Here is an 18,706-nt window from a genome sequence, read left to right as displayed (position 1 = left end):
TTGCTCTACAGTTTAACATAGCAGTTTTGCGCCTAGTGCCGGGAAAGAATATCCTTTAAATCGCCCACGACCGTTCATCAACACCAAGCGCACTTATCAACACTGACACTCCATCACAATGAAACAGATTGAAAAACTGTAAACATTATTGGAAAAACTGGAACGTCCTATTCCACCCAGGTGAGTCTAACCAATTACATGATCTATAATCTCAGTTATCGTGCAACTGACAGAGCTGCTCGTAGTAGCGAACACTCAATTGTTCTCACACAAGTAGGGAGTGAAACATACTTTTGGGGCGATATTCCTTTACTATGGTTGCATACCGATGGTACGACTCAGCGACGTATGTGAGTAAGGCGATTGTTGCTTAGCCTTCTCCTCCAACCAGCATGCCAGCGACTAGATACGTACAATATAAGGATTGCTTCGATCAACGCGACAGGTGTTTTTAGTGAAGAAGTCACTTGATGTTGTAATAATTATATTCGGCGGTTAGTACTCAAGCACGTGCCCCAACATCAATTAGGAGAAAAGTGTTGAGAAAAGAAAATGATCAAATGATCAAATTGGTCCCTATTAGTTAATTACTTATCCATCTGTAAAGTCATCTGTCGAAATTTTTCAGGTTTGAAATTATTAGTCATTTATAATAAGTGTGATTTTTTCATATTTTTACAATGATGTTACGTCCTAAACTTATGTAAACTCAATTTTAGGTGATGTGCGAAGCATATTTGCTAAGTTAAATTTTTTGCAGACCCAGAATTTTATAAAATCTCGTTAACTGATTGCAATGATTTTCTAAGATGTTCTCTATACCATTTGCTTTCCTTAGAAAGAGTTTCTTATCTTGTTTTTATTTCTTTATGCTCTCCATTCACAGGAAAGCAACGTCAGTGTATGTTTTCACATGTTGTAAAATGTACGTACTTTTTCATAAAAATACTTCAAAATCCAAGCATTGAGGTAGATTGATAAATATTTTTTCGAGCTTCTGAAGGTATATTTTCCCATAATGCAGCTCATCAGTTGTGCGAACTTGATTTATCCGAAGCTCAATAGAAAAGTAATGCGTACTGAAGACTGCGAATATGTTCGATCTTCGATCCAAGGTCAGGCATATTTTGAGTTGTGTTTTACCGCCAAGACTAGCTTTTACGTTTTGTTACATAGACGGCATTTCGCACCAGTTTAATTTGTCAATGGTCAGTCAATGGTCAGTACGCTAGGGCAATTTAAACCCCCTCACGGGCTGATGTAAATAGTGCACACTACCCGTAAAGTTTATTATAAAGTTCAATGGCCTTATCCCCGTGTTTTCCCTTTTTCTTTTCCGACTTTATAGAACCTGCTGCTGCGCTGTGTTCACTAATTAACCCTGTGGAAGAACATTGACAAAGACCCTTCCGTCCAGAGAAATAACAGGAGTGGCCGAAAAATGTTACCCTTGGTTCAACATATTACATGGGGAGGAACTTCTCACATTTCCTTGTTGAAAACAAAACGAATCTTTGGTCTTCGGTTCGTAAGAGAGCACTAACTTTTCTGGAGCCGGTTCATCAACCTTCAATGCTTCCTTGGGAGTATTGACGGAATTAGCGATGTACCATGCCATACAATGATTGAAATGGGAAATGCGGAAAATGTAGCCATTGCTCTAATGCATTTGACCACATTCACAGATTCTAAACTTACCTTAGTTTATACGTTTTTTATTATTTCTATGAAGCTCGCCCAACGACATCCGGATTGTACTGTATGTAGAGGGGTACTGTGCAGTGAGGTAGTTGTATAGAAATTATGGTCGATGTTTACACCACTCTTTTGCTCTTTTGTTACACACTTTTTCTTTATCACAATATATTTTTCTCTTACTATTTTGCTCTTAACTTGTTGCTATTACAGTGAGATAGATTCATGGTAGATACACTTGCAACAGTTAAACAGAAACAAAAGAAAATAACTGCCGTTCGATCATGTTTGTGAGTTGTGTTTACGAGTATTTTTTTTTACTCCATACATTTAACAGATAACCCACGGATGCAATATAAATCTACAAACATATAACGAATAATGTTATTCCTTGCATGGAAACTTAGGACAGCTCCGCAAACTAAAGTTGCCACTTTTAATTAAAAAAATTCTAAACCAAAAAAGACAAGACAAAAGTTTTTACCCACATAAAAATGGCAAAAAAGGGTTTTTTTTTGTTTCTTCCAATTTATAGTTTCTGTTGAATCGATATTTATGACTTTACGAAAACGTATAATTTTATGCCGGAACGTGCATAGATTGGGGATGAGAAAAACTCAAAACAAGAAATAAACGAACCTGCCTCGGGAACTCAAAACACGGATGGGAAGAGATATTTGACGAAATAAAAAGTACGCGCCCTGTGAGGGGTTTGTCGTGGTTTGGAGTTGTAGAACATGCTCGAATTCACCAAACAAAAGCAGGGTACCATAAATCAAAAAAAAGCTATAGTTACGGTGTGGAACGTATCGTCAGTGTAAAGCTGCAAAAAAGGAACAACAGAGGCAGGAACAGGGCTGAAACTTTAATCACGCCACAATTTCACAAAAAAAACGAACTTCCACATTCAAGGACGATATTAAAAACTGTTCCTCAAGGTGTGTATTCGTTCACCTTCCCCGTTCGGAACATGATCGCTTGATGGGGTACACGTCGAACACCGTTAGCACACGTTTAAAAAAATCCGTGGGACATTACAACGCTTTGAAACTTCAAGTCTTTCCAATTCAAGCAAACACCGGAGTGATCCGTTTTGAGCGAAATGTAAGGATCTGTGTACTTTCCTGTCTGCACTGCGATGTCCTTACCACTAAACTATGGCCTGTAGCTGAAACTATGGCCAAACGAGCAACAAACTTACGGCAAACTTCACCAACGATAAAACACCTAACTAATCATTTCGTCACATCTATCGTGTCCGACTATCGTCCGGGCACAGCGGATCACGCGCGCATTGAAAACTTGCAGAAACGATTTCTGGTTACTTTTTTGTTGTTGTTGTTGTTGCTTATTTTACTCCAAACAAAAAACCCCGTCTCGTGTGTCTGTGTGCGTGTGCGTGTTGTGTTCCTGGGTAGCCGGGCTACACGCGCCGTTCCGGAGGCTACCGCTTCGGACGCGACTTTTTTACAGACTGAACCAAAGACGGTCTCGAACGACCGAGTTCGCAACCAACATCAGCCATCCCCGCATAAGAGACCCCCCCATCCCCGTTCAACTCTACACGCGCTATACGGCCCAGAAGCGCGCGCCGGACACATGGCAATGAAGCACGAACACGCGTTGGCGCAAACGGGACGGAGACATCAAACGGCACTGTCCCTGCGTTCGTCCTGGCAGATGGAGAGAAACACAAACGCACCCGCGCTACCAGAGTGCGACGACGACAACGATCAATGCATGACAGCGGCGAAGCAGCGCAGAGAAGCGAGCACGTTTTCTCTTTCCGATTTGCCAGTTCCACTGCGTGTTTGTTTTCCACCCACCGTTCGGGTATATGCGGTTTTGTAGCTGTGTGCGCTCGGTTTTCCCTTTTCTTTCGTCCTTTCCGGTAGACACACTCGACTCGACGACCGCCTTCGGCAAAAGGATATTTGAATCTTGTTCTCTTTGTGCATCATCCTTTTGGCATTTGACGCCTGGCGTGATCCTCATGCATTTCAATGCATTTTGCAGAAAGATGCAACCGATCCAAAGATTCAGGGGTTTGCTTCTGAAAAGGGACGAAAAGTGCTAAGGTACGCACGATTTGTTCGACACAATATCCTTGTACGATGTTTGTTGTGTGTTCGAAATTCACCCTCATGCATTCGAAAAAAAAAAAAACTAATGCGTTTTCCGCTGATTTCCCGTAATTCCTCCAACAACATCCACATCACACCTAACGTTCGTGAATTAACTCATTTAAAATATTTAACATAAGCATCCTTGGTGGGCATTTGTGTTTTTTTATCTATTTTGGATAAGAAGTATACACACATGTAGTTTTTTTTATTCACAAATCACATCTACATACACAAATAGTGTAAATAATTTTAAATCTACGTAAAGTTTTCTTCAAAACATAAATAATCTATACCGTTTTTACCTAGTATTATATTCATTTACAATAATACCATGATGTTGCAACTCGCTATCGCTGCAATTTTCGTTACATGCACTGTATGTTTTCGTCAAAGAAATTAGAGTGAAAAAATATACATTTTCTACCGAAATATCACTCTCGAAGGTTTTTATTTATCTCTCGTTCACACATCCACTTGAAGCACAATTTTTATTTTGTGCGCGCGCATATTTTTCCCTTCCCAATGCACCATGCATCTACATCATTCGTAAGCGATACCGTTGGCCACTCTCCCGAAATCAGGAGAAGGCACATGCATGCGTGCTACTCCGATGGTAATATGGTATGGATGATGATTTAAACTTCACATACACTCACACCATTTTGCACCTTGCAAAACGGCAGATTCCTACGCCACCAATGCACTCACTATCGTAGAACAGCGTGCAAACAAATTGGACGAGCATCAATGCGTTTTGTTTTTATTTCCAACTAGTGAATTTTATTTACGATTAGTTCAGGCATTTAAAAATTGCATTACTAATTGCCTTCGTCGGTTTGAAAACAATACACTGAATAACACACCTACTATTTGATTGATCTGTAGCAATGCTGTTTGGTATAATGCATACACTGAATGTTCCAAACATGTCACACACATTTTCCATTACCAAACAATTGTTTGCTAGATGCATTTTATTGCATTTTAATTAGCAATTTAGTTAATTTTTTTATATTAATACAGAAAGAGCTAATAAAACTTATTCTTCCCAGGCCAGGATTTATCAGGCCTTTCTTATATTCTGTACCGATTTAAAGCCAACTCTACTTGCATCTGTATCAGATTCTTATTTTCTTCGAATATTTCCTTTGCCAGCATCTGACGCTTCTGTTCGAGCAGGGTATTTTCCTTCATGTAATGAGCCATCAGTTTCTCATGCTCTTCGCTGGCCATTATCGATGTATCGACACCGACGGACGAGGTCATGCTACCATCTACTACGAGCAGTTTCTTCATTTGCACTATCTCGTCCCTCTCCGATTGAATTCGAGCCTGCAACTGGGCTTTCCAGTTTACCAGCTCTTGGTTTTCAAGTTGCAACCGTATGAGTGTAAGATATTCCGGATGGTTCTGCGGCAGCAGCAAGAACCCATTATCGGTGACGGTGACCTTGTCACTTACTGCGGTTGCTTCCGACGCCGATTGAGGCACACCTAAACCATCCGGTTTAACCATGGCCGTATCAGGAGATTCCGTGATGGAAGCTTTCCGTTCTGGTGGTCCTGTTTCGTCCGATGTTTCTTGTGGTGTGTTTTTGGCTTCCGTATTTGTTGCCGACTCGGTTGAAATAGCCGTTACAGTTTTAATGGAAGATTCATCATCCGAACACGAAAGTTTCGATTTTTGTAAATTTAAATCAATTGAAATATCTCCATCGACCGTATCGTCGAGACTCTTCTGTACGCAATCAGACTTTTTTTCAAATGATCGCAATTTACGCTGCAATAGAGGTGAGACAGTGAGTAAGAATTGGTTATTTGTTGGCACAGGTGTTTACCATACGACCATAGCAGAACGCTTCGAAACAAACGCCTACCTTCAGTTGTGTAATAATACGCTGTACTTCCCAAAGTTGCTCTTCGCGCTTCTTCGTAACAAATCCAGCATTCATTTCGGCATGAATTTGAGCTAGTAGACTTTCTTGTTTCCTTAGCTCCACCGATATTTCATCTGGCGTTTCTGGTAAATTTGGGCTTGATGCCGTCAACGGGGGAACATATCTGCAAGAGGTTAGAATGTTTATTAGAACGCACTGTTTACTCGATATAAAAGTAACGTATCGTACTTTAGAAAGAAGCTTGAAAGCAGTTTTACTCTAGTTTTTTTAAACATGTTAGAAAGTAACACGTTCTTGGCTAAACTAATGGGATAGAGTTTCTGAAGAAGAGTTTCGCTTGCTAACGCTCGCTGCAAGTGAAACGCACTGTAATTTCTGCTTATCTTGAATTGTTTGAACTATGTTACAAAGATACACCTTTTATCTAGCGACGCACTGGCAGTCAGACGAGAGCAACTATCTTGCTTGATACTTACTTATGTAAGCTTGTGTCAGCGAACAGAGTGCTGCAATGGCACAGTATCGCTACGAACAAGCGGTGCGACATTTGAAAGGTCGGGCTGAGCAGCATCGCTATGTTCTGCGCATTCATTTTTGTAAAATCCTCATTCTGTGTCACAGCATCCACATGTATAAACATCCACGAAAGAAGCGTTCTATTGCAGCTCGGTAACTGTTCGACCAGGCAGACGAGTTCCTGCTCCTGCTGCGAGACTTGCGAGTGTGAAGCGACTTCTTCAAATCGAGAGGACAAATCCGTGGTAAGTATCGGTTCCGGAAGCTCGCGCAAAAACATCTTCAGCAGTCCGCAGGCAATCGGTACGTCCATTTCACCGATGCACGATCCTTCACGGTTGTTGTAGGTGCGTTTCAGCTGCTGTAGCTTTGTTTTGACAGCCTCCACCTTATAGATCTGTTCACTCTGTAGACCATGTTCCTGCAGATAATCGATACAATCGCGTACAACCAGCGGCAGATTCACACCGTCGTGACAACGACTACGTTCGGTTGCCAAACCAAGTGACACGCCAAAGATGGGCTGCGCATCGCCCAGCTCCAGTACCTCCTCGCTGGCACTTCCCTGTTTCAGCTTTTTGTCCTTTTTGTCTTTCGATTTATCCTTTTTATCCTTTTCCTTTTTATCCTTATCTTTTTTCTTTTCCTTTTCTTTTTCGCTTTTCTCCGGTGCCTTGGTGCTTTCCTCCTGCTTCAATGTGTCGGGCTTTTCCTTGTCCTTCTCACGCGATTTTTCTCTCTTTTCTTTGCTCTTTGATGGGAACTTGAATGTTTTGGACTTTTTAGTCTTCGAAGGACTCCTGCCAAAGAAAAATATTGATTTACTCCACATGCTCACGGTACATACCAATAGGACACAGGTTTTTCAGCACTGAATGCAAGTGCGACTGAGCGGCGCAATTGTGACGAATGCACATGCACTGCCAGCACAGCCTGCGAGGTGGCTACAGGCTTACTTTGTTTCGAGCTCCTCTTCCGGTGAGCTTTCTCCCTCCAGGGTGGCGTAAGCCGTTTTCTTTTCCTTCTTATCCTTTCTGCGGCCTATTAGCAGCTCCTTTTTGCTGACCTTTTCCGGATCAGCGTCACTAACTGTTGAATGTAGATAGAAGAAACAAATAAGCCAAACTATTAGCTTTTCCTACAGCTCCCACACTTGCGGACACAACACTTCACACAAGCAGGATACGCACAATCTTTATCATCTTTTTTGCTTTTTCCGCTCGCATCTGAGGCATACAAGCCAGGAAAATCCTTTTCCACACAATCAGGGCTATCGAAATCCATCCCCAATTTTCACCAGAAATTGATCGCAATTACACGATTTGTTGTTGTTTACGTTTCGGGAGCGACGAATGACATTTGACTGCTGATGTTTACACCACACGTCGGGTACAAACCTGTGGTGTAACCAATTACACCACAGCAAACAAAATTTCAAAAGAATATGCAGAATGCAGGTTTTCAACATTTACTTCGCAACAAAAATTTCTATACTACTGGCAAATTAGGCTGTATTCGATGCAACTTGAATATAAATGTATTTCAATTTTACTCTTAAAATACACAGATACGATTACACACTAATCCTACGTAGGCGTAGAGGACAAAAGCACGAACATGACCCACAAATGCAGAACAGCGACGTAGACTATCACAAGTATACGAATCAATGGGTAACGGCGCAGAAACACACCCAACCGTATGCCAATGGAATCGAGCGAGGAATATGCCCGCTTCATCCTTCGCGCCACGTTATTATCAAAAGGTGTTTCTAACATGAAGTTTGGAACCTGTGATTTGGCTGAAAAACGAAAAAACAGTTTGAAATATTTATTTTGCGCATTGTAAGGCTAGGGTCTCGTTAAACAATATTTACCATCATCAGTCACATTACTGTTTAAATAAACCGCACGCTGTTGCCTCACTTGAGATGCAGTGCTTCGGTACTGGTTCTAGAAGGAAGTCAAGTAGATTTGTTTTAACTTATGTTTGTATCGTAATATGATAGAGACATACTTCCAATTTTTCCAGTTGTATACGAAGAGCATTCCTTTCAGCCGTAACCGTCTCTAATGCTGTTTGCTTTTGAACTAATGATTGTGTCAGTGAAGCTAGTCGATCTTCGTGATCATTTAGTGGACTAACTGGTCGAGTGTGTATTTTCTTCCGAAGCTTGTTGTTCTCCGATTCCCTGAAATAACACAATAAAGTTACTAATTCTTCACACAAGGAAACCTCTTGATGAACATACCTTTCATGTAACCGTAATGTGAAGCTTGTCCGTTGCTTTATTAGCTCTTCCCTGGCGGATACTAGTTCTTTCTGCTTTGTTGCGAAATCATCCTCTAGCAATTTAAATTTATCCGTCTCGAATGAAACTTGTTGCTGAAACCGCTGAACATTCTGTTCTAATCCTTGTACAGTTGCCCGTAACTTTTCTTCATTGCTCATCCACTGTGCTTCACGTTGCTTCATGCGTTCGTTAAGATTGTTTAGTTCCTCCAAAAGGTTTGCTTTCTCTTGCCTTGTTTGCTCCAGTTCAATCTGAAATATCTGTTCCGCGTTACTAAATTTTACATCGTTTGTGCTGATACTACCATCAGCGCTTCCACTATGCATTTGTTCCTTTAACTGTTCAATAGTTTTCTCTTTCAATTGTAACGTTGCATGGGCACGAATACGATATTGTTGCAATTCGGCCATAGCATTCTCTGTTTCCAGTTTCGCCGTCTCTAACTTCCCATTTAGTTCCTGCTCGCACTGTATGTGTTTCGCAATCGTTGATTCAAGCTCGGAAATGGATTTGACGTATTTACCGTTTGCTTCCTCAATGCTGAGCAGCTTGCCAGCTAAAATGTTTTTCTCTTCCGTTAAATTCTGACACAGCACCTCAAGCTCCAATAGTTTGCTTTCTGTTTCTCCATTGATCAGTTGTTGAGATAGTGCCGTATCAAGCTCGCTTTTCAATTCATCGCGTTCGGCCTTAATTTCCGCGAGAACAATTTTGATCGCAGCTAACTCCCTTTCGATCGAATAATTCTGTTCACGCTCAGTGTAGGTTAATTTCTTAGCTACTAGCTCACTCATATCAATGACGGTTCCCTCCTTCTTTGAGTTCAGCGAACTACGCCTGGACGAGGATCCGGAAATGTTTTGCTTTTCGGATTTCAGGGATTGTGTTTCAGCTTCTGGTTCTTGGTTTTTTTCATACGACGCATTAGAACCGGAACGTATCATTCCTTTGGGCAACTTTTTGTTGACCAATGAACTTTTCGGCACAAGCCTCGTTTTGGATACTTGCTGCGAAGCAACTTCGTTTGTCATGACACTGACCTCCAGTAATGGAACACCTTCCACATCACCAGACCCTGGTTGGGTTTGTAGTACAGTCGCGGCATTCTGATCTATTTTCGTAAGTATGTTTTCTGCTTTGCCAGCTAGATCTTGAAACCAAGACATTGTGCTTCCACCGATGGAATACTTTCAGCTCGGAATGTTTCACAAATTTCACAGCGCAATGCCAATGTTAGACCTACGTAAAATACTTTTTGCAAGATGAATGTGGTGGAATGTAAATATTTATATCCGTCATTCAGCAATGAAACTGTCAAATGTGGAAGTGTTGCCAGTTTAGTACTGTCAAAATGGTTTGTTTACCTTCCGATTGTTTACAATTGTTTGCAATTCGCGTCATCTCAAAATTTCGTATTTTACGGGTATTTCCCTGGAACTTGAGCTGCGTTAAAATGTCTGATCGATTTTTTTCTAATCCTCATGCTGACTACGATGAAAAAGTGCATGGCGCAGATCAACATCAGTTGGTACCACGTGCTAGTATAGTTGAGCTTATTAAAAATTACGTGGGAATAATTCAGAGTCACACGAACATAAAGATGCGCAAGGATATCTATGTTGGCATTGCAGGTAAAATTAGAAGGCCTCGAAGAAATGTTAGCAGTAATAAAACTTCTCACAATCATTGTAGGTATTGCTTTCATGTTCTGGAAACTGAGTTTATCGAGCGAAACTAGAGATATGTATCCTTGTTTGGAACTTGCAACGAAATACATCGGCGAAGCTAAACGGCAAACTTTGAGGAAAAAACAATCCAGCAAAGAATACGTGGCTTTTCTTTGTGGAGATTCTGGGATCGCGGCCGTGTCTGCAGTGATTTCTCATGATCTAAAAAACATAACAGACATGGAAAACGATGTGAAAATGTTTTTAAAAGGATACCCAGCTTGCTCCAGTACCTCCGGATACGATGCGGATGAAGTTCTGGTTGGCAGGGCGGGTTTCTTGCATGGGGCATACTGGTTAAACCAGACAATTGCATCGAAACCGATCAAAAACGAGATGATTACCACAATCGCTCAAGTTTTAATGAACCGTGGACGGCGCATAGCAGCCGCGCTACAAATTGCAGCGCCGTTAATGTATGAATATAACGAAAAAACATATCTGGGTGCTGCCCATGGAATTTGTGCGATTTTGCACGCTCTCCTCGAATCGCCTTGGTTCGAACGAGATGCTAATGGTAAATTTTGCGTTCCAACATCTGACCTTTCGGATATAAAAAGCACTATCGATTACATACTAACACTGCAAAGCAACAATGGGAACTTTCCAACACGACTTGATTCGAATAGAATGCTTGTACACTGGTGTCATGGCTGTGCTGGAGCGATTTATCTTTTCGCTAAAGCATTTCTTACATTCAAGGAAGAAAAGTATCTACAATGCTGCCGAAGATGCTCTGACACAATCTGGCGCCAAGGTTTACTCCGTAAAGGACCAGGAATTTGCCATGGAGTGGCAGGGAACGGTTATGCTTTCTTGTTAATGTATCGTTTGACGGGAGAAAAATGCTATTTGTATCGTGCTGCAAAATTTGCCGAATTTTTAAATTCGACTCTATTTGCAGAACAGCTACTTGCACCCGACCGGGCTTATAGTTTATACGAAGGCTTGGCCGGTACTGTATGCTTTTTGGTTGATCTATTAGACCCTTTAAATTCTTCATTTCCTTTCATGGATGTTTTTGGAAAAAAATATAATTAAAAAAGTTCTATTTTAGACAACGTTGATTGAGATTTAATGTTGCTGACCTGACCTGAAAAAAAAAACGCATTCAAATGAACGTTTTTAGTCGTTGCGTTTAGGTTAAATTGATTAAAGTGGTAACAGAATGAAAACTTGTTCCGGTATGTATGTATAACCTACGAATAGTTCGCTGTAACTTCGTGCTTGAAAACATCAACTATAAACATTTTACTTTGCTGTTGACTGGAAGCCAAATATACGACATTTGATGTAACGGCAGCAGTACCATAGGGTAGCCGTTGGAATCATGCCGAGGCACGTCGTCTGTGCTTTCTGCCAGGTGACAGTATATACCACCAGCAAGTGCACCGGCATGTGACCTTGGATAGTCTCTGGCGGCATAACAATCGACCGCCACCACGTTCATAGTTCGAGACAGTGACAACAGGGCAACGATTGGACAAAGGTATAAAATGTCCCCTTAGCCTGTTGTTTCCGTCAGTCGTTTTGACGGTCAAGTTCAGCACAGTTTTGTGATAGAAGGTAGTTTACTCATTTAGCAATATCATGAGGATCGTTTTGGCGCTAGTGTTTGTCCTAGTTGCATTGGCTACGGTCGAAGCAAAGTGCAACAAGTGTAATCGCAACGAATGCGAATGTCAATTGAAAATTGTCCGTGGTCCACAACCCCAACCGTTCCCGTTTTATAAGAAGAAAAAATGCAATGTCACTAAGCCACTTGAGTTTAAACCGAAGCCGGATGTTTGTTCGTGTGAGCAGGAATATCGCATTCGACCATTAGCTCCGGATCATGTTGAGCCTAAGTTTGCAAAGTCCAGATCATGTGAATGCGGCTTTGAACAACATCCAGACCAACCGAAACGGTAATCAAAACAGTGAATAATATCTTAAACACCTTGGGTCAAATCTAAATGTTTTTGTTTAAATGATGTATATATTTGTATACAGTAAATATCCTGCCGATTTAATAAGTTATCAGCTGGCGCAGGAGTACGCAAAAATGAACAATGTTCCTGAAGCCGGTTTGTATATGCATCATCAGCCTGCGAAGCCTGCACCCGTACCCAAGCACGAAGGTATCCCGGAGGAACGGATGTACAAAGCCAACATGCATGTGCTGGAACTCAAGCCACACAAGCGTAAGCGTTTTAACTGTCGCATTTGTTCGTCGGAAGAAGAAGAGGGAGCACCGTGTAATCCGAAGCATCAGAACTATTTCGACATCTGTTATGGCAAGGTTGAAAATAAGGAACCAAAGTTCAACGTAGTAAAGCAGGATGCACCGGTGTGCGATCGTTGTCAGGATCGATCCAGCACTGAAGAAGATGAAAGCACGGAAGAGGATTTTTCTCCTGAACAGCCAACGAAGCACTGCTCGAAGTGTTCGAAACAGAAGAAGACATGTGACTGCCCCTCGCATATGGAAAGCTACGAGCCCGAGAGCGAGGAATATGATTGTCCATTTGCGAAAAAGTATTTCCGCAAAACTCGCTCATCCGATGATCCAGAGCCTGCGCTTGTGGTATAGTACGCTACCATGAATGAAGGTGGTCTCAGTTGTGATATACTAGTATAGACCTAGGTTTTGCTCATCGTCGTTGCGTACATGTTTGTACATAGTAGCAAGAAAATAAAAGATTGCTTACATTTACTTCTTTCGCGTCAGTATTATTAATTCCTATCAACTGGTTTGTATGTTGCACGGCTGGTGTTTCTGCTTGATGTTCTTCCAATACCAACACAAATATTCCGCAACCCATCGTTTAATGATAAGAGCGTTGGCGTCCTTCGCCAAAATCGTTCAAGACTTATGGCCATAAAAGACTACCAGACGTAGCAGAGTGCGATATGTACTATATTTCGAGCGCAGTTTGGATCGTAGGAGCTTGTAGAGCCCATAGTAAGCCAAATGCCCATAACAATGAGCTTTCGGAATTCCCTGCTTCGACTGCTTCGGTTGATTTCCGAAGTTACGATTGCACCAAAAGTCCTCTACTACCTCTAGATCGGTGCCGTCACCTAATACCCTGCTCCCCAGGCAGATACCGTCATAGTCAGAGCCTCCAGCAATCAAGTACTTCGTCTTTGATGCTATCCAATCCTTGTGGCATCGTGCTTTAGTCGATTGTACGCTTCGCACATCGCCGTATATACGTCCGATCAATATCAATTTCATCCGCGAAGAGAACGGGTGAAAACCTTACATCGGATATCGAAGCCTCGCAGCACTTCCCCTTTTCGATCATCTTTCCCTCCGGTCAGTATTTTTTTTTTAATTTAATAAGGCCCCCCTCCGGAAACTTTTTTTTTTAAATACGGGCCACAACTATCATTCCGCCCAGGGCCTCCAAGTGGATTGATCCGCCACTGGTGGTGATCACGAGGTATAACCGGAATAAAGTACGTGCGGGTAGAAGGTACTGCAGATTTTCGTATGCTTGATGGAGGTCCTGAAACTTTTATCGTTTATAAGTTTGTTTAAAAACTCTAGTAGTTTTATAAGTCTCCTCCTGTCTCACATTGACAATATTGACGTCGTGTTGTGGATAGCGGTCGTACTGCGTATAGAAGCTGTCTTTTTCGTCATCGGTGCTTCGAAGGTGCGGACTATGTACATTGGTAATGCTGAGGTTGAAGAGCCTGTCTCGAATTGTTCTATTATCAAGTTGTTACAATTCGCATTACTTTGGTCACCGTTCGTTGCACGAACGGAAGCGGTTTAAGGTTTCTTGCAAGGCCTCTCTCCTAACCCCCCGTTTAGTCGAAGTGCCTATACATTTGTTTGCCGTTTTTTAACGTCCCGTAGGATGCCCGTAAAAATTTGAATTTTGTGTGCAAATTTTGTATTGCCGATGGAAAAGATTTTGATAGGACTCCGTTTTTGGTTTTGGATTTAAAAGTAAGCGCTGATAACACAATGTATTCGTTAAAGCACGAGCCAACAATGAGGTCGGTCTTGGTTCAAATCTTAAACAAATCATGCCCGCACGCGTATTTACGACTATACGACTGTAAATAATTCAGCCATCCATATGGTAAGGCATGCCAAAGCCCATAACGCATGTTTGAGCCAAGAAAGAATTTTTTTTTAAAACTATATTCGATGTTTTGTCGATATGAAAACAAAAAAAAAAGATGTTTTGCCTGTATGAATCATAGAAGGAAAATGTTAAAATGTTGAAGAAAACATTATAAAATAGACATTTGCTTAGTAACAACTTTGTTTTTGCTTAGTTAGATGCTGAACTAAAAAACACACGTAACATCTTCGTATACAATTGTGCTCACGCCATGCAAAACGTTTATCTTCCTCAAGCATTTGTTAATATCGTCAGTATGTTGAACCGGCGCGAACGCGTCTAGTGTATAATTCCACTACACTACGTATATACAGAAATGCTTATCGGGACATAATCCTTTCTACGGGGAAAAACGTGTTAAAACATGCTGAGCACAACGAATAAACAGACCGACTGGTGTGCTCCATTGTATTGTGGTGTGGTGTAATGCCACTCAGCAGTAATGGTATAAGCTCAACAGTTTCCCTACGTGACCTTTCCGGAGGCATTTTACGTAACTCATGCCCCATAACCGTTCTACTACAGGCAAATGCTATACCCACAGAAAGGGTATGTTTGCTGTTTGTTGAAAAATGACCCAATCTTTATCTAGACTTTGTTTCCCGAAATGTGCATTGGGTTTTGGGTGAGGAAAGGTTATAAAGCATTCCAGTAACAGTTGGTCAGCTTCCAGTGCTCTTGCCGAGTGAAAAGATGAAGTTCTTCCCTTGGATCGCGCTTAGTCTGATTGTGTTGATCTGTATCGTGGTACAGCTGGGTAGCGCCCTGCCACGAAGATCCTGCCACAGTAGGGATGGATATCCACATGAAAAGTGCTGCAACGAGTGTCCTGGCTGTAGACATCACTTTGACGTGGAAGCCCCAAAAGATCCAGATTGTCGGAAACTTCGCAACTACCACTACGATGTGGAAAAGTTTACGGATTGCCATAAAGAAACCTACGATCGGCTAGATGCAGCAGTTGAGGTGCTGCCAGAGCGCGGTTGCAGAAAGTAAGTTGTAAAACGTGAAGAATATCTGCGAAACGAGTGAACCAAGCGAAGCAAGCAAGTGATTTTACTTTCAATTCCTGTTCCCGCTTAGATCCTACCATTATCATTATGACGTTGACAAACCGTGCTGCTGTGAAGATGATAGCTATGAAACTTACGATTTTGAGGTGTTGGAACCGAAAAAGAAGCACCGGTGTTCGAAGGTGAAGCTACAGGCATATGCGGATCATCCCGTTCGTGGTAAGCTAGGACTTGTACCATTTCAGCGAACTCGAATCGGAATAATATAATTGTGAACGTTTTTTTTTACATTACAGCATGTCAGTGCGACTGCCATAACAGACGGTATGTGCTAAATAAGGCAAACGCTAACCATTTCAATAGCTCAGCATCTGAAACGTTTGCGAACGATAGTGGTCGACATAATGAAATTTCGAGGCTAAGGCGCAGTATTTTGGACCCATTGAGAGATGACAAATTTACCTTTAGTCTCTGTGAGACTAACCCACGGGAATTCTTTTATCATACACACTTGCCCGAGAGGTCGAACTTCCGGACCAGAAATAGATTTTTACGACGACTACCAAACGCACCTCGATCGAAGCGTAAAGAGTATGATTTAGGCTTTGGTACTGATCGGCATGGAGGATTCGTTTGTCATTGCATGCCATCGAATCAAGCCACTCCTGTCAAAGCGGAAGCAAGCGAGACAGTAGCTGCTCCCAGGATGTCGAAAATTGAAATTGAGCCTGCGGTGTACGTTGGTGACGCCTCGAATCCAATAACGTATGAGCAGATCAAGAAACATTTAGATGCCCTTCCAAGGGAGGAGTACAGTCCGACAACGAACGATGTAATCGGTAATTTGACCGTGCTTTTTTATGACATTTATCAGCAAAAGCACAAGAAAAACTTTACCCTACCCTTAAAGTATGGTACGCGTACCGTGATCGATCAAGGTGATGGTTTGCAAAAGTATGACATTGAACCGATCGAAGGTGAATATAAGCCACCAAAATTGAATCGGATTGCGTCCAAAGGTCTGCGCGTGATCGGAAGAAAAATTGAACAGAAAACGGATCCGAATGCGGATCATCGAAGGAACCGGTTACGGAAAAGAACGTAGAAACATTCTCCCATGTGGTACTGCTTAGGAGTTATAGATTTTAGTGTATTATAGGTTAAATTCTCTAAATAATATAATTCTGTTCATATTTTCTTGTTTGTATATACACTGCTAGCTGACAGCCACTGATCATCTAACAACTATCCTGACGGACCAGAATAGCACTACTACCAACAGGAGAATAAACGCTAGAGGACATTCTGGAATACTTATTACCGACTCAACGACACAGACAGCCTCGACAGCTTAGAACTTGACAATTCATGATAAATGCTTATGAAAATATAAAGTAACTAACAAAACATGGTTATATTGTAATGAGCCAATTGAGAACGTATTCGCTAGTATCCTCTATGACAAGCTACTCTTATTCAATATACTTCCCTGTAACTAAATAAATAAGTAACTAAATAATAAACCAGATAATACGACTTGTTGTATACGTAATCGGAGTTGCCTATCCCTTGACCCGAAGAAGTGAGTGCCGCTCCTACGGGGCAAGGATCGGTCAACTAGTGATGCGTTCCAGGGTCAGGGAGAATGTACGTTGTTCTCACCTAGCAGCCTAGCCGTCAAGTTGTGTATCGCACTAAGGAATGTTATTCATTAGTCTTGTAACTAAGTATTTGTAATAAAGATAAGTTTTATAATAATACAAGATCTAACATGGTAAAGAACCGTTATAATTGTATTAAATAAAAAAATAATAAATTTATTAATTTGACAATTCTATTATACAACACAAGGTACAAATGCTTTCAAATCATCTCGTATTTTATTTACCTCAATATTGCTCATAAGATTCCCCATTTTCCTCCCCGCTACTGTGTTGTCCCGATTCGTCCGAGTTTGATTGCTTTCGGCTGCGTGTGTTATACTTTTGGGGCAATCTCCGGTATGCAACCGGCCGCAACCGGCCATTATGCGTATACAAACGTTGTTCCGATTCATGCGACTCAGAGTCTCGCGACTTAGTGTCAGCATTGCATTTGCGGGTATCGCTTGATGAAGAGCTTTCGTCACTGTCATCACTCTGTGAAGCGTTGTTCTCTTTAAGTGGTTCAAAAATCTGTCCACCAGTGTCGCTGTCCGAGCGGATAAACAGCTGCTCAAACTTTAACTCTTCCACCGACGGGTCTTCCTGCGACATTTCGTACGGTTCATTGTATTTTCGCTTCCGTTCCAACTTCCGTTCGGGCATCCTTCGTACGCGCTTATCCTTGGTGTAATAGCCGTCCTCTTCACTGTCGAAATACGGTGACTGAAAGTACTGTGTACGGTCAGCGTCGGCCAGACAACTCTCATCCGACTGCTGTGCCAAACAGCGCATCAACTGGCGGACGCTTTTGCTGTTGCGATCATACATTTCGTGCAAGTACTTTCGAAAGCAACTCGGCAAGTTGGTGTTTTCCAGCTGTTGCTCTATTGAAGTGGACTGTTTTGTTATCTCGCGCGTAGGAAATTTGTTGGGTCGATCGACCTGCCAGAAATCTTTCAGGAAGGAGTCCGCATTATCGTTGGTAGAGTCGTCTGAACGCGAATCCCTTCTTTGCTGATTGCGTGAGAATTCTTCCCTGTTGGAATACACTTGAAAGGGGCGTCTCAAGTCTGCCTGCCGTTTGACTTGCTGGCTTTCACTTGGGGAGTGTTTTTCGGTCGACTCCAAATGAAACCATACCGGTTCCAATTCGATCCTCAATTTGTCACTATCGGAGAGCTTCCGTATGTGCATAACGTGTTGTGATGATTCCGCATGCTCAAAGAAATTGTCTTCACCATCTACCTGTTATGAGGAAATTTAGTATTTAACCATCTTTTCACCTAATCCCAACTGAATACAACATACGCATACATACCTTCCGCATTAGCGGTCCTGCAACTAGCACGGAAACAAATACAACAACTTCCACGAGTCCGTTCATCGTTCGGTCTGGCACTGGAAGAAGACTGCCTCTGCACCGAGTTTAATTGTTCATGGTGGTGAAGCCGACTGTTGTTCTGTTACGGTACATAGTCCTTCATCAAAAGCACATAAACATCAAAGCAGAAGGTCAGGCCGACTACGGGCCACTGCGGCGTTTGGACAAAACAGTGTTATTTCATGTTGTTGGGACAACATGCAGTAGGTACTATTTTACGTGACTTTCACTATTTAAGCGCTCACAGCTCACGTACGGCCGAAGCTCCGAAAAAGATGACGAGTGGAAAAT

The 18,706-nt window shown here is 41.9% G+C and overlaps 6 protein-coding genes across 6 annotated transcripts; 3 read left to right on the top strand and 3 right to left on the bottom strand.

Annotated features, from left to right (window-relative positions):
• Positions 1–4,895: 4,895 nt before the first annotated feature.
• On the bottom strand, positions 4,896–7,518 carry LOC128719165 (ralA-binding protein 1). Its single transcript, XM_053812787.1, has 5 exons — positions 7,425–7,518; positions 7,191–7,323; positions 6,195–7,034; positions 5,698–5,881; positions 4,896–5,600 (listed from the first exon to the last, which is right to left on the bottom strand). Exons 1-5 carry the CDS (start codon positions 7,516–7,518, stop codon positions 4,896–4,898), a joined length of 1,956 nt encoding a protein of 651 aa, XP_053668762.1.
• A 302-nt stretch (positions 7,519–7,820) lies between these two features.
• LOC128707745 (golgin-84) lies at positions 7,821–9,693 on the bottom strand. Its single transcript, XM_053802704.1, has 4 exons — positions 8,486–9,693; positions 8,251–8,425; positions 8,111–8,186; positions 7,821–8,035 (listed from the first exon to the last, which is right to left on the bottom strand). The coding sequence occupies exons 1-4, from the start codon at positions 9,691–9,693 to the stop codon at positions 7,821–7,823; spliced, it is 1,674 nt and encodes a 557-aa protein (XP_053658679.1).
• Positions 9,694–9,980: 287 nt separating this feature from the next.
• Positions 9,981–11,295, top strand: LOC128708410 (lanC-like protein 3 homolog). Its single transcript, XM_053803387.1, has 2 exons — positions 9,981–10,158; positions 10,220–11,295. The coding sequence occupies exons 1-2, from the start codon at positions 9,981–9,983 to the stop codon at positions 11,293–11,295; spliced, it is 1,254 nt and encodes a 417-aa protein (XP_053659362.1).
• A 549-nt stretch (positions 11,296–11,844) lies between these two features.
• LOC128709103 (uncharacterized) lies at positions 11,845–12,826 on the top strand. The gene is made up of 2 exons (XM_053804087.1): positions 11,845–12,161; positions 12,247–12,826. The coding sequence occupies exons 1-2, from the start codon at positions 11,845–11,847 to the stop codon at positions 12,824–12,826; spliced, it is 897 nt and encodes a 298-aa protein (XP_053660062.1).
• Positions 12,827–15,071: 2,245 nt separating this feature from the next.
• LOC128709007 (uncharacterized) lies at positions 15,072–16,496 on the top strand. Its single transcript, XM_053803991.1, has 3 exons — positions 15,072–15,370; positions 15,462–15,610; positions 15,688–16,496. Exons 1-3 carry the CDS (start codon positions 15,072–15,074, stop codon positions 16,494–16,496), a joined length of 1,257 nt encoding a protein of 418 aa, XP_053659966.1.
• A 784-nt stretch (positions 16,497–17,280) lies between these two features.
• LOC128709257 (uncharacterized) lies at positions 17,281–18,418 on the bottom strand. Its single transcript, XM_053804245.1, has 2 exons — positions 18,353–18,418; positions 17,281–18,279 (listed from the first exon to the last, which is right to left on the bottom strand). The coding sequence occupies exons 1-2, from the start codon at positions 18,416–18,418 to the stop codon at positions 17,281–17,283; spliced, it is 1,065 nt and encodes a 354-aa protein (XP_053660220.1).
• Positions 18,419–18,706: the final 288 nt, after the last annotated feature.

Source organism: Anopheles marshallii, chromosome 2, assembly GCF_943734725.1.
Source record: "Anopheles marshallii chromosome 2, idAnoMarsDA_429_01, whole genome shotgun sequence".
Lineage (NCBI taxonomy): Eukaryota > Metazoa > Arthropoda > Insecta > Diptera > Culicidae > Anopheles > Anopheles marshallii.
Note: the sequence above shows the minus strand (reverse complement) of the source record. Positions and strands in the feature narration are given on the sequence as shown.

Coding starts and splice junctions, on each gene's coding strand:
- LOC128719165 (XM_053812787.1), bottom strand. CDS start 7,518: ATGGATTTCGATAGCCCTGATTGTGTGGAAAAGGATTTTCCTGGCTTG. Junction 7,324..7,424: donor CAAAAAAGATGATAAAGATT/GTGCGTATCCTG, acceptor TACATTCAACAG/TTAGTGACGCTGATCCGGAA. Junction 5,601..5,697: donor GTATTATTACACAACTGAAG/GTAGGCGTTTGT, acceptor CCTCTATTGCAG/CGTAAATTGCGATCATTTGA.
- LOC128707745 (XM_053802704.1), bottom strand. CDS start 9,693: ATGTCTTGGTTTCAAGATCTAGCTGGCAAAGCAGAAAACATACTTACG. Junction 8,426..8,485: donor ACATTACGGTTACATGAAAG/GTATGTTCATCA, acceptor GTGTTATTTCAG/GGAATCGGAGAACAACAAGC. Junction 8,036..8,110: donor CAGTAATGTGACTGATGATG/GTAAATATTGTT, acceptor TTCGTTTTTCAG/CCAAATCACAGGTTCCAAAC.
- LOC128708410 (XM_053803387.1), top strand. CDS start 9,981: ATGTCTGATCGATTTTTTTCTAATCCTCATGCTGACTACGATGAAAAA. Junction 10,159..10,219: donor TATCTATGTTGGCATTGCAG/GTAAAATTAGAA, acceptor CAATCATTGTAG/GTATTGCTTTCATGTTCTGG.
- LOC128709103 (XM_053804087.1), top strand. CDS start 11,845: ATGAGGATCGTTTTGGCGCTAGTGTTTGTCCTAGTTGCATTGGCTACG. Junction 12,162..12,246: donor CATCCAGACCAACCGAAACG/GTAATCAAAACA, acceptor ATTTGTATACAG/TAAATATCCTGCCGATTTAA.
- LOC128709007 (XM_053803991.1), top strand. CDS start 15,072: ATGAAGTTCTTCCCTTGGATCGCGCTTAGTCTGATTGTGTTGATCTGT. Junction 15,371..15,461: donor CCAGAGCGCGGTTGCAGAAA/GTAAGTTGTAAA, acceptor GTTCCCGCTTAG/ATCCTACCATTATCATTATG. Junction 15,611..15,687: donor TGCGGATCATCCCGTTCGTG/GTAAGCTAGGAC, acceptor TTTACATTACAG/CATGTCAGTGCGACTGCCAT.
- LOC128709257 (XM_053804245.1), bottom strand. CDS start 18,418: ATGAACGGACTCGTGGAAGTTGTTGTATTTGTTTCCGTGCTAGTTGCA. Junction 18,280..18,352: donor CAGGACCGCTAATGCGGAAG/GTATGTATGCGT, acceptor TCCTCATAACAG/GTAGATGGTGAAGACAATTT.